The 14,404-nt window shown below is 45.7% G+C and overlaps 1 protein-coding gene across 1 annotated transcript in view; it reads left to right on the top strand.

The window, feature by feature from the left end:
- Positions 1-12,701, top strand: part of LOC124576444 (serine/threonine-protein kinase S6KL) — a 194,900-nt gene extending 182,199 nt beyond the window's left edge. Inside the window, exons 9-10 of the mRNA XM_047131207.1 lie at positions 8,071-8,177; positions 12,410-12,701. Of these exons, the coding sequence (XP_046987163.1) occupies positions 8,071-8,177; positions 12,410-12,701 (399 nt within the window). The remainder of the gene's footprint in view (positions 1-8,070; positions 8,178-12,409) is intronic.
- Positions 12,702-14,404: the final 1,703 nt, after the last annotated feature.

Here is a 14,404-nt window from a genome sequence, read left to right as displayed (position 1 = left end):
GGGCTTGTCGGATGGCTGCACGTATTTGTAGACTTATATCGCTAACGCCAGTCTACTGTGGAACTATAAAATACATTTTGTGGTAATATACACTGCAAGACAAAAAACTATGCCACAAATTGAGCAATTCAATAAGACGTTGGTGCACCTAAAAGCAATTATTCGGCTTGGTATTGATTGATAGAATTGTTGGATATCCTCCTGAGGGATATCGTGCCAGATTTTATCCACCTGGCGCGTTAGATCGTCAAAATCCCGAACTGGTTGAAAGCTCCTGCAAATAATGCTCCAAACGTTCTCGATTGGAGAGAGATCCGGTGACATAGTGTTTGTCATAGGATTTGTCGAGCACGAAGACGAACAGTAGAAACTCTCACCGTGTGCGGGCGGGCATTGTCTTGTTGAAACGTAAGCCCAACATGGCTTGTCACGAACGGCTACAAAACGGGACGTAGAATGTCGTCGACGTACCGCTGTGCTGTAACTGTGCCGCGTTTGACAATCAAGTAGGTCTTCCTATGAAAAGAAATGGTACCCAGACCATTATTCCTGGTTGTCACGCCAAAAGGCGGGGCCGACCGCGGTGGACACGCGGTTCTAGGCGCTGCAGTCTGGAACCGCGCGACTGCTACGGTCGCAGGTTCGAATCCTGCCTCGGGCATGGATGTGTGTGATGTCCTTAGGTTAGTTAGGTTTATATAGTTCTAAGTTCTAGGGGACTGATGACCTCTGAGGTTCCAGACTGTAGCGCCTAGAACCGCACGGCCACCCCGGCCGGTCCCATAGTGGTCAGAGCCATTTGAACCATAAGGCGGGCGTCAGTCAAGTTAGTATCCCACTGCTGTCAGAGGCATCTGCACAGACACGTCTTCCGCTTGGGATCTCGTTGACTGGAATAGAATTGTCCTCACTGATATGCCCCGCTTCGAATTGAGCCCCAATGCCCAGCGAAGACCTGTCTGGAGACGCTCCGGGCAGCTTGTATGAATGGCTACCAGTGCAGGCAAAGCGTAGCTTGCACTGACCTTGGCGCTGTGTATAAAGAAGAAGAAGAGACACTTCTCCAGGCAACCATTGAAATTGGGGGATAAATAAACCGACTAAAATCTGCTAAAGTAAGTATTACAGTCAGAACCTGATAATTACACTCCCGGCTGGGTCGGGATTTTTCCCCGCCCGGGGACTGGGTGTTGTGATGTCCTCATCATCATCCTACCATCCTCATCGACTGCAGGTCGCCGAAGTGGCGTCAAATTGAAAGACCGGCACCCGGCAAACGGCCTGCCCGACGGGGGGCCTAGCCATAGCATTAAGTAAATAAAATAAATTACATCAACTTTTACTTATCACTTCCATTTATTTCTACATCTACATCCATACTCCGCAAGCCACCTGACGGTGTGTGGCGCATTTCATTAGCTTTATTCTACTCCTGTTTGTGTGCTGTGCGTAGAACAGCGATTTTCTTCCTAACGTTCTCCTGTGTAATATTTGGCTGGGAAAGACGCAACAGCTTTACCCTTTTGGTATTTTTCAATGCTTTGCTGGTTCTATTTAACATCCTTTTTGAACGTTGTTTGAAACGTCGCCACTGTATAGTGACATAAATTGTAATAAAATCTCTTTTTCGCTAAACATACGCTTTAACAAATAAGGTCCGACAGATTATCTAGCCGGCTGTCGTTGGCGTCGGTAGCTTCGGGCTCTGCGCGGTAGATAGCTAACCGAAGGAGCCCGTGTTCGACTTCCGACCGGGCAGAGATCTCCTCCGCTCGGGGACTGGGTATTGTGTTATTCTTATTTTCGTACCGTCGGAATTGACACGGAAATCGCCTGTATGGCGTCAAAAGACAAGTCGAAGGATGTATTACTTCGTACCAGGGTACGAATTAGCCCTAATGAGTGTTGCGAATTGTCGAAACATACTGTCGTACCTTCTAATGTTTAGATGGCTGTATGGACACGTCCCGAAAGCTAGTTGAGAAAAGCGTCAAACAAATCCGCACAGCGTCAGTGATTTGACAAACTGTTTCATTATTTACAGGAACGTTAATATTCGGTTGTTGGAATTGTTTCGTCAGCTGTTCAGATCATTATTTCATCTTTCAGTTTTTCGCGATACTCCTTTTTTTACACAACAACGCATAATTTACGACGATACAAAAATCAGTTGTAAAAATTACTTCGATAAAGTACAAGGGATTGGCTTTCGCAGAAAATCAAGAGATTATTGTAATCGTGGAATATGGAGAGAACACAAATAGAGGTTGCAGCGAAAATTTTATGGAGTTCTTTCTACAGAAAGATAAGATCGCTGGAAACAAATCATAAGGGGAGGTCACTTCGGCATCTTGAAAAATGCCCCTTGAAAAGTTCAGTCAACGTAGAGGACGAAACCTACCTGTCAGAGGTTACATGTTCCTAAAATTTCTGTATTATTTGCCGCTAATAGGTGATGCTGCTTCTACTTAAAAAAAAGACTTAAGATCCTTTTGAAGAATATTTGAGGAGGAAGGCCAGTGTTGCTGACAGTTTGTTCAATTCGGGAAATGGAATCACGTTGGTTCATTACGGAAATTTTTACGTGCCTTTCGTTTGAACTGTTGAAATAAGTAAAAAGAATTAAGTAGCTAAAAAATGAACGTTCTTATAATCTGTGTTCTACTTATTACTTTCTTCTTCCTTTTGTAAAGAAATACGAGTGTTTCTGAAACAACAGTGGGCTACCGTTTGTTAACTTATACTCTTATAACGACTTTTTCCTGCTTCCACCTTGATCAGGCAAACTTTGGTTAGTTGAACTTTACATTATTCGAACATTTTGTTAGGCCTCTCGATCTTGGAATTACCGAGGTTGGGCTGTACGACGGTGCAGGCGCCTGGATAAGACCGTGTACGTGCATCGTACTGCTCGACACAGAGAACAAAAGATCTGGATGACTGCATCATTGTATCCGAGAAGAGGGTCCCCGTACAAGCGGGGCCCAGTATCGTTGATTGGCCATCATAGTGCGGCAGACGGAGCGGAACAAATGTGAAGGCGGGAGCAGCTGTGCGGGAGGGCGGCAGCGGGCAGGTGTGAGTCAGCAGCTGGTTGGTTGCCCTCGGAATGCCGGCCAGCGACCGCGGCCCAAACAGACGGCCAAGGTTGCGGCCCTCTGCTCTGCTACACTCCGTAGGCCGTACCATCCCGCGGCTTATCCGTTCAAATGTGTGTGAAATCTTATGGGACTTAACTGCTAAGGTCATCAGTCCCTAAGCTTACACACTACGTAACCTAAATTATCCTAAGGACAAACACACACACCGATGCCCGAGGGAGGACTCGAACCTCCGCCAGGACCAGCTGCTTACCGTTCCGTGCATCCTCGTGTGCGTCCGTATGCAAACTTACACAGAAGAGTCGAAACGTTACGACCATTGCCTACCGTGAGATTGAATGCCACCTCGTGAAGTTGTTGGCACGTGACGCGGTAAGAAAGTATGTAAGCGGGACAGAGACGCATGGGCAATCGTTCTAGCGGCGATACGAGCCGTATATGGGGGAATCCATTGATATAACCGACTTTGACAAAGAGTAGATTGTTATGGCCTAGTGCCTCTGAATAGGCATCTCAGAAATGGCGAAGCTGGTTGGCTGTTCGCGTGGTACTGTCGTCAGCGTATGTGGAAAGCAGTTGAAGGACGGTGAAAGCACGAACAGGCGATGAAGTGTTGGACAACTTTGCATCGTCGTAGCGCGAGGAGGTCGTTGGCTTCCCTGCTCTGTAAATCAGGATATAGGACGATCTGTGGCAAATCTCACGACAAAGTACGGTGCTGGTGCAGGCACAAGTATTTCAGAACACACTCTTCAGCGCATATTGTTGAACATGGGACGTTACAGCAGATAACCCCAACGTATTACTATGTTGCCCCAACGGCATCAGCAGGTACTGGGGACTGAGCAGCGTATCAGTGAAAAAGCGTCTGCCTATTGTATTGTATGTTAACCGGGGACCTAGAAACGACGAAGAGGCTCCGTCCCCGCCGCAGCCGCAGTGGTCCACAACCCCACGACGACTACCGCAGTCCACTTCACCCCTTCGCCGCCCCACACCGCACCCAGGGTTATTATGCGGTTCGGCCCCCGGTGGACCCCCCAGGGAACTTCTCACTCCAGACGAGTGTAACCCCTATGTTTGCGTGGTAGAGTAATGGTGCTGTACGCGTACGTGGAGAACTTGTTTGCGCAGCAATCGCCGACATAGTGTATCTGAGGCGGAATAAGGGGAACCAGCCCGCATTCGCTAGGCAGATGGAAAACCGCCTAAAAACCACCAACTGACTGGCCGGGTCACCGGACCTCGACACAAATCCGCCGGGCGGATTAGTGCCGGGGACCAGGCGCTCCTTCCCGCCCGGAAAGCCGTGAGTTAGACCACACGGCCAACCGGGCGGGCTAGCGTTTGCCTATAGTGCATTTAAAATTAGTTGCCCTTCAATCCGGAACCGCGCTGCTGCTACGGTCGCAGGTTCGAATCCTGCCTCGGGCATGGATGTGTGTGATGTCCTTTGGTTAGTTAGGTTTAAGTAGTTGTAAGTCTCGGGGACTGATGACCTCAGATGTTAAGTCCCATAGTGCTCAGAGCCATTTGTACCAAAATTAGTTTCGACTTTTGACGTATGGCTGACAGGAGGGGTATGTGACGCCGTTGCTCGGGTAACACCAATGGCGAGCTGGCTTTCCCTACCACGCCGCCAGCGTTTCTGCTGGTAAAGCGCCCCTGCTACCACACCGTGAATAAACAGGACCACTTGATGTCACGCATTAGATGCATGAGTATTCGTCCTCTCGGTAAAAGTCGTATTTTCGGCGTTGACGTGTTCTGTAGTCGTCAGGTATTGTGAACAAATGTTTTGTCGTGGCATTGCAGTACATCTGGATACGTGATTTACAGTAAAATTATCAACCACGAACACGTTCACCAGCTGGGAAGATAAAGTTCTGCTGCAAAACATTCCTTGGAATTCGACAATAGTAACGGACAAAACGCCATACCGCTTTGATGTTATGTACAAAGCTCCAACCATACAGTGCAAGAAGGTGGATATTTTGCTCTGGGCACAAAGAAATGTTCCACGAGGTAAAGTTTAACCTAGCTTGTATAAGGTGAAGTTAATGGAAGTTGTACTATTGTACAAGACGAAATTTCAGGCTACGAGGTCTACGAACAGACTAACGGTAAAGGGCATTGTATATCACGCTCATTTAAATCCAGAAGAGAATATATGGGCATAGGTGAAAAGCAATGTTGCAAAAAAACAGCACGAAGTTTAGGCTCACTGAGGTAGGAATGCTGACAAAAGAAGCCACTGCAAATTTTACACGACCGGAGAGGACACTGACTCATGAAGGACTGTTAAAATCGGGTTCTTTTGTCGAAACACAGCAGAGGTAAAAAATTCATCTCTCTAACATTCTAACAAATTACGACAGAATCCTTAAATAGTGTATTATTAAACTAGCAACTGAGTGCGAATCAGGTCAATAGTTTATGAAATGGCCTATTTCCAGTATAAAAATAAACGTGTAACTTCTTCACTTATATTGTTACAAAACCCACAGCAGTTCTCGTTTCACCAGCTATCGATTATCCTCAATAATTACATTATTTCATTAAAAAAACCTGTAGTAGCTAGAATATCACAGTAGATCTAGAAGTTTTTCAGTGAACACATGGTGTGTCGTGGGGCGATCACTCTGTTTTTGAAAGAACTGAAAAGCCACGATCGCTTCAGTCGCTTATTAGATGACCCGTTTCAGCTCTCTGAAGGTGCCATCATCAGATCTGTGAAGGTATAATATAACAGGTTTGAGGGAGGCTTTTCGGTTATTTTAAGATCTACAAGTTTCGCATGTTAATCATATGGCAAAACACTTTTGTCTTTCCGCGCTGTCTTTGCCAAAATCTTGTTTCGATATCTTACACCATTTATGAGATACGAGAGGAATTTATGAATATTTCATTCTTTTTTTTTTTTTTTCACTGATCACGAGTTTGTGACGGAGCACTTTACATACATTCCATTTTCTCGAGATTGGAAACCGACAGTGATATCGCTCCAAGTTTAAAGAATGGTTCAATATGTTATTTTCATTTAATACGCAGCAATGTGTAAGCAGCACGCATCAAACAGAAATTCATAGCGACACCTATTTTTCACTTCAAACTAAGAATTTCTAGCAGTAGTTACCTACTAACGAAATATCACAATAACTGTGGCCATTAACGAAACGGTAGGCTTTTCATCATGAGACTATTATTAAACTTTAAAATGTGCGAGAAAGAGAGTTTATTACCAATTAGTTTCTGTAAAAAGCGTTTGAGAAAGATCGTAGCATGCTGCTAACTTGCCAAGTGAGCCTGCTATTACACTATGGTCACCTGGTGACGCGCCTAGCACATGCTGGCAACTACGCTTCCATCCACTTGTTCCGCACTGAACTGTCAAAAGTCGCAACTAATTTTAAACGCACTATAGTTGATGGAATAACCTTTCTTGTTACACCAAGTCGACGATCGTGCCCGGAAATGCCGACATACAGGCGTTCGAAACATGGGCGCAGACCGGTGGGAGGGCAGTGTAATGCTACGAGGGTCAGCCAGCTGGGATTCCATGGGACCTGTCGTAATAATCTGAGGCACCATGACGACTGTCGACTATATATATTGCGGACCTTCTGCATCCCATCACGCTTGATTTTTTTCCCCTGACAGCTGCGGCATCTTCCAGCAGGGTAATTGTCCATCTCACTAAGTCGGAATCGGGTTCCAGTGTTTTGAGGAGCATGATAGTGATCTCTCGGCTATGTCTTGGCTAGCAAATTCGCCTGACGTGAACCCGATGGAAGACATGTGGGGCGCTATAGGCCGCCATATCCACCGGTCCGTGATTTACGAGAATTGCGTGACCTGTATTTAGACGTCTGGTGTCACATACCTCTGGAAACTTACGAAGGACCTGTTGACTCCGTGCCACGCAGAATCACTGGTGTTTTGCGTTCAAAAGTTGGGCCAACACGCTATTAAGCCGATGACGTAAAGTTTCTGCTCATTAGTGTATGTCTCAATCTGCCTCGTAACCTGTAGAACAGATTTACTTCGGGATCATAAGTAGCAATCATTGGAAGGAAGGCAATGTTCTTTTCGCTAAACTATGTTGGGTAAACTTAGGGAACCTGTATTCGAGGAAGACCGTCTGACTATTCCGCAGTCATCATCGCATATGTCATCAATAGTGGAATGCACACGGCGATTTTACTGGCCCAATTCGCCAATGGAATAAGACAGAAGTGCCATAAAACTGATACGAAGAATTCGCCGCCATTGACTCTATGATCGCTTATGGAGTATATAATGTAGATGTCCCTAAGCGGCTGGTCCCGGCGGAGGTGACCGAGCGAGGTGGCGCAGTGGTTAGACACTGGACTTGCATTCGGGAGGACGACGGTTCAATCCCGCGTCCGGCCATCCTGATTTAGGTTTTCCGTGATTTCCCTAAATCGCTCCAGGCAAATGCCGGGATGGTTCCTTTCAAAGGGCACGGCCGACTTCCTTCCCCGTCCTTCCCTAATCCGATGAGACCGATGACCTCGCTGTCTGGTCTCCTTCCCCAAAACAACCAACCAACCGGCGAAGGTTCGAGTCCTCCCTCGGGCATGGGTGTGTGTGTTTGTCCTTAGGATAATTTAGGTTAAGTAGTGTGTAAGCTTAGGGACTAATGACCTTAGCAGTTAAGTTCCATAAGATTTCACACAGATTTGAACATTTGATCATGCCCCTAAACGACATTTTCTCACTCCTTCACAATTCAAGATGTAGGTTGTGAGGGCGATATTAGCAAATCGCTCAACCGAGGAACAGAAAGTGTTTAAGTGATTCTTGTGTGAGCAATAAAGACCCAAACCTTGGACGCTGCCGTCTGTAAATTTTACACTGTATTACCGTAAGTTTGCAGGTGTAGAAATCGTCTTGTTTGCTTATAGTACGGTTGTATTTGAAAACTGTTGTAACCTTAATCTAATAGCCTCGAAACTACGAAAATATTTACATGTTATCACCAACTGGTTCAAAATTTGGAACTTCAAAAACAATCCAGATAAAACTTTCGGAGGGAACCTTGATGGATAACAGGTAATGAAGACTGAGAAAGAGAAAGTGGTATGACTGATTGAGAAGCGAAAGCAGAAAAAACACGTAACTGAGCGAAGTGGCCGTAGAGACTAATTAAAAAAAAAAAGATGTTCTTCAGCTTTTTCTTAAATGCAATAGGGTACTGAGCTGTGCGCAAGGTGCAGGTTAGCTTCTTCGAGAGGCTGACAGCACAAACAATGAGGAAGTTTACGAATATTTTCGTTCTGTGGATGGGAACAACTGGGATCTCGATCTACACATTTGCAAGTTGTGTTCAATAAGTAATATAACACTTTTTTTCTCGGCCAATTTTGGTTAAAAAAATGCGGTATTTATCATGGGACATCTTGAAATATTCCATCTTCAGCCCGTATAATTTTATGAAGCTCCTGTAGATGGCGGCGCAATACGTAGGCTTCAAAATGGCGTTTGTAACGGGGGTGCGTTCCAAACAGAGAGCTGTCACTGAGTTTCTTTTGGCGAAAAAACAGAACATCGCAGAGATATCCATAGGCGCTTGCACAATGTCTACGAAGATCTGGCAATGAACAAAAGCACCGTGAGTCACTGGGCGAGGCGCCTGTCGTCATCGTAACAAGGTCGCGCAAACCTGTCCCATCTCCCGCGTGCTGGAAGGCCGCACACAGTTGGAACGTGCAGACACTGTCATTTGAGGTGGTCAGCGGATCATAATCAAACACCTCGCTGCACAACTGGACGTCTGTTTTGGTAGTGCTGAGGTACTCGAGAAGAGCTCACCAAACTTTTCTGGACTGTTCTTCCTCATGCACCCTACTGCCCGGATTTCGCACCTTCCGACTTCCATCTATACGGTCCTACGAAAGATGCACTCTGTGCACTCTGCGGGAAGGAGTACGTGCGTGGGGGGGGGGGGGGGGGGAGGTTAGTGATGCAGCAAGACGTTGGCTCCGACGTGGACCTGTAGAGTGGTCCCGGTCGGGGGTACAGGCCCTCCTAGTGATGTGGCGTAAGGTCGTCGGACTGAAGAGCGGTTGCTTTGAAAAATAGGGTTTTGCAGACAGAAGAGTGGGAAATAATCTAGTGTATTGCAATCCTCAATAAAACAAACCTGTTTTCAGAAAAAAATGTGTTGCATTACTTATTGAATGTCCATCGTAGTTTTCAGCATTCGTCTGTAATACGCTTCACTTCCACATAGGGCTTCACTCTCAATAAATACTTTCAGAAAATACTCCCTAAATCTTGAATTTATGTTGAATGGTGGCGTTATTCTTTATTTTTGGGAAAGCTTTTCTTGCTCAGGAAGGTTTATCTTTACTTGAACCATCGTCAGTTATTTTACTGCCCAAATAGTAAAAGTAGTCTACTGGCTGCAGTTGTTGTTTCCTAATCTAATTCCCTGAGCACCGCCTGATTTGCCGGCCGGTGTGGCCGAGCGGTTCTAGGTGCTTCAGTCTGGAACCGCGCGACCGCTACGGTCGCAGGTTCGAATCCTGCCTCGGGCATGGATGTGTGTGATGTCCTAAGGTTAGTTAGGTTTAAGTAGTTCTAAGTTCTAGGGGACTGATGACCTCAGATGTTAAGTTCCATAGTGCTCAGAGCCATTTTAGAACCGCCTGATTTGACTGGACCACGCACCATTACTCTTCTTTCACTATCCACCTCCGTAGCGAGGCTTGGCATCTTAACATAATTATGTCTTATCAACATGTGCCGTCTTGTTGCTAATGTTTTCGAATGTTCCTCTCCTCGCCAGTTCTAGTGAGAATCTCATTTCTTATCCTATGAGTCCAACTAATTTTCAGTAGCCTCTTAAAGCGCCACATCTAAAACGCTTGGATTATCATCCGGTTTTTGTACAGTTTATGTCTCTCTTCCACACAGTGCTGTGCTCCAAACGTACAGTCTCAAATTAAGACCAATCTTTGACTCTAGTAGATTTCTTATGGTCATGAATGCCGTCTTTACCTATACTAGTCTCATTTTTATGTACTCCTTGCTTCGTCCGTCATGTTTTATTTTGTAATTCTTCAAGCGTTCCCTGCGAGACGTTGTCATGTTGATAAATCGGGTTTCTGCCGATTATTCGCGTCTTTCCTGCACGGCATTTCAACTGCGTGACAGCAACGGCTGTATCATTTTCTTCTAGCCGCGGCTGTTCCGAACGCTGTGCGCGTTCTTTGTGGCTATTATCCGTTGTCAGTATTGCTGAATTAAGTTGTGAATGGCGTCCGCACACCACGGACAGAGCGCCAGTGGACCGCAGAGGGAACGCCTAGCACAACGTAGGCATAAATACCGGACTCGTTCCACACTGGAATCAGTATATATATATATATATATATATGTATATATACAACATTCAGCCAATGTCTTTTTAACTCACTCGTTCCACACTGGAATCAGTATATATATATATATGTATATATACAACATTCAGCCAATGTCTTTTTAACTCATTTTAATGCAGAAAAAAAAAACAAGACAACCAAAAAGCTAATGTTTTATTGTCAATATTTTATTATTGAAGGCGTAGCCGCAAGGCTTGAACTTATATTTTCAGACTGGGTAATCCTAGATGCCCCAATAAATTCTGCAGCGAACACTGGAATCAGTATCATACAGCACCTGAAGACGACTGCGAGTCACACAGTTGAAATATTGTGCAGGAAAGACGTGAATAACCAGCAGAAACCCGATTAATCAAAATGTTTTATTTTGCTTCCAAGGTAGCACAATTCCGTAACTTGGTGTTCTTCGTGGTTCCCGATTTCGTTGTTAAGTTTATCGCTAATCTCATTTTTGCTACTCCTCTTTACTTTCTTTTTTTCTTCTTCTTCGATTTACTGTCGATCCACAGAGTGTGTTCATTCCTTTCCACAGGTCCTACAATTCTTCCTGGCCTTCCCTGGGAACAGCAGTGTCATAAGCGAATCTTATCATTGATATCCTTTCTTGCTGAATCTCAATCTTATTCTTGATCCTTTCTTTATTTCCATCACCACTTCTTCAAAAAAAACGGTTGAAATGGCTCTGAGCACTATGGGACTTAACATCTATGGTCATCAGTCCCCTAGAACGTAGAACTACTTAAACCTAACTAACCTAAGGACATCACACACATCCATGCCCGAGGCAGGATTCGAACCTGCGACCGTAGCAGTCGCTCGGCTCCGGACTGAGCGCCTAGAACCGCTAGACCACCGCGGCCGGCCCCACTTCTTCGATGAACAGTTTGAACAGTAGCGGCGGAAGACTCCCTCCTTGTCTTATATCCATTTTTAATCCAAGCACTTCGTTCTTGGTCTTCCATTCTTATTTTTTCCTCTTGGTTCTTGTCCGTACTACATATTACGTACTTGTTTTTATAGATACGTATTTTTCTGAGAATTTCGAAAGCTTGCACCATTATATATTGTCGAACGCTTTTTATCGATGGAGAAATCCAGGGAAAGTATCTAGATTTTCCGTAAGTTTTACATCCATTATCAATGTAACGTCGGAACAGCATATATGATGCCTTTAAATTTTCCAAATCCGAAGTTATCATCACCTAACAGATCTTCAGGTTTCTTTTTCAATATTTTGGCTTGAATTCCAGATTTTTCCGCAGTTCTTTCATGAAGCGACGCCATGTAGACTGCTGAAGGTAATGGGTTCGTCATATGGGGACATTAAAAAATGGCTCTGAGCAATATGGGACTCAACTTCTGAGGTCATCAGTCCTCTAGAACTTAGAACTACTTAAACCTAACTAACCTAAGGACACCACACCACACACATCCATGCTCGAGGCAGGATTCACACCTGCGACCGTAGCGGTCGCGCGGTTCCAGACTGTTGCGCCTAGAACCGCTCGGCCACTCCGGCCGGCTGGGGACATTGAAGCCGGCGGTCCCCTTGGTGTTAATTGGAGGAGTAGACTAGTTGCCGGCCCCTGGTTTCACTCTGTGCCTTCTCTCATCGTCATACAACTCATAAAGAACACCACACTCTCCACACGTGTCTTACAGTCACTCAGCATGTACACTTAAGGCACAACTCTCACTCACCGCGAGGAAAGGGTCATTGTGCGCGGAGGAAGAAAAGCCTTTCCGACTAGGCGGCTGAACCTTGCTCTCGGGGGGGGACTCCCTGTCTATAGTCATTTTCAGACACTATTTTACGATTCACGTGGACTGTGCAGTGTGCTCTCTCAGCGCCAGGCTGCTGCTGCAAGTGCTTTCTCCGGCGTGCTGTTTTTGCTGCAGCGGCAGTGAGGATGCGGCTGGCCGTGTGCAGGAAATTCCTGCGGACCGGTGGCAGCGGGCAGGTGGCGTCCGCCGTCCGCCGTCCGGCAGGTATCCCGGCGTGGCGTGGCGTGGCCCGGCCGGCCAGGCACGCAACAAGAAGACGACGGCCGCCGGCTCGGCCGGAGCGGGGCGCGCGCGCCTCTTGCAACACCGCAGCGCTGCCGGCGCCTGGAATGCGCCCCCGGCCCTTTCTGCCCTTGAGCCTATGTGGACACTGCTTCAAAATCGTGGCCGCGGCCTCAGCACGTGACCAGCAGCGTCTCACCTGTGATCCCCTACTGCTTAGCCTTCCTACTACTGTTGGGTCATATATGTTCCACGATAGGTTATCAGAGAACCAGCGGGAATTTGTTCCATGTTTTTGCTATGTATCAAGCCTATAATTACAGATTGCACCTTTAGGTTGTGCTGTTCTCAATACTCACTGGTAAACATTGCATCGCATTAGTTCGCACCTGCAGATAGGCAACCCATTTGGCAGATTCGCAAAGCGGGCTTCCTTCGCGCCTTCCCAGACACATGGCGTCAACTTGCACCCTGGGATTGACGCTTGCCTCATCAGAATCGAAACCCAACTGAGCACCTGTAGTGTGAATTACACACTTGGAGACATCCTCTGTCCACTGATGTGTGTGTGATTTCAGTATGTCTCGCAGTTTTATCCGCAGTCGTCTTCTGAAACCTAGAGGGTACATATAAATAATAATACTGTATGTCCTAAATCCGCCCCTCCTCCAACCTCTTGGAAAACGAAACGGTGGGAAGTACTCTTTTCATTCTGTTATTTCTGGCTATGATATCAATTAAAATAACCATAGACTAACGTTTTTGAAATTAAATTGGTAGTGAAAGATAGATATTACATATTTCTGGTTTCCGATATTTGTCAACATATTCCAGCGACAAATGGCCCCGAATACCATGAAATCTACATTGATGTGGTTCTTCCACCTTGCAAGTCCAATTGGGCTGCATCAACTTCAAGTTCATCCTACTATTGCTGTACACAAACAATGGGTTTTCTGCTTTCTTTCTTCGATCAGCACGTTGATTTCTGTCGTTTCACGTATCTTTTACTTGTGACTAGAAGAATCGATCCCCTGCCCAACTTTGTTGTTGTCGTCTTCAGTCCAAAGACGGGTTTGATGCATTTCTCCGCACTAGTATATCCTGTGCACTCGCTAGTAAAGTGTTTACTTAGATGACCAGTTCCGGTAAGATTCTGTTACCATCTTCGGACCTGCAAGGACAGAACCAGATTGGCGGGGTAATAATTTTGCAAAAGTTGTAACCAAACACAGGTGGCATGCCTGTGCATATTGAAAAATTACATACCTTCAACTTTACAGTTCATACAATCTTTGACATTTGCGCTTTGTATCGCGTCATATCACAAATATATGTGTAAGGACCATGGAAAAGCCGGCCGCTGTGATCGAGCGGTTCTAGGCGCTTCAGTCCGGAACCGCGCGCGGCTGCTACGGTTGCAGGTTCGAATCCTGCCTGGGGCATGGATCTGTGTGATATCCTTAGGTTAGTTAGGTTTAAGTAGTTCTAAGTCTAGGGGACTGATGACCTCAGATGTTAAATCCCATAGTGCTTAGAGCCATTTGAACCATTTTTGATCGTGGAAAACACTGAATGTCGGCATGTCACAATTAAAATATCGGTATACATAAAATGTAAGATACATGCGTCGACTGCCGTCATGTTCATATCACAGGTGAATACAGACTACGATGTCAAGTAAAGACAACGCTACATTGTAAGCTCGCCAGGTGGCACTGTAGTAGTACAATTTACAATTTAGTTTTACGTAAGGCAAGACACAATTATACTATCAATTGTTACCGTATTACTTAAAAAAACTGTACAGAAGAACTTTAAAATAATAATTAAAAAGGCTTTCCACATTGTCGTCATCCTTTTTCGACGCCCAATCAACGTGAGTGA

Source organism: Schistocerca americana, chromosome 1, assembly GCF_021461395.2.
Source record: "Schistocerca americana isolate TAMUIC-IGC-003095 chromosome 1, iqSchAmer2.1, whole genome shotgun sequence".
NCBI classification, from domain to species: domain Eukaryota; kingdom Metazoa; phylum Arthropoda; class Insecta; order Orthoptera; family Acrididae; genus Schistocerca; species Schistocerca americana.
The sequence above is the reverse complement of the archived record's forward strand: the minus strand, read 5'-3'. Positions and strand labels throughout refer to the sequence as shown.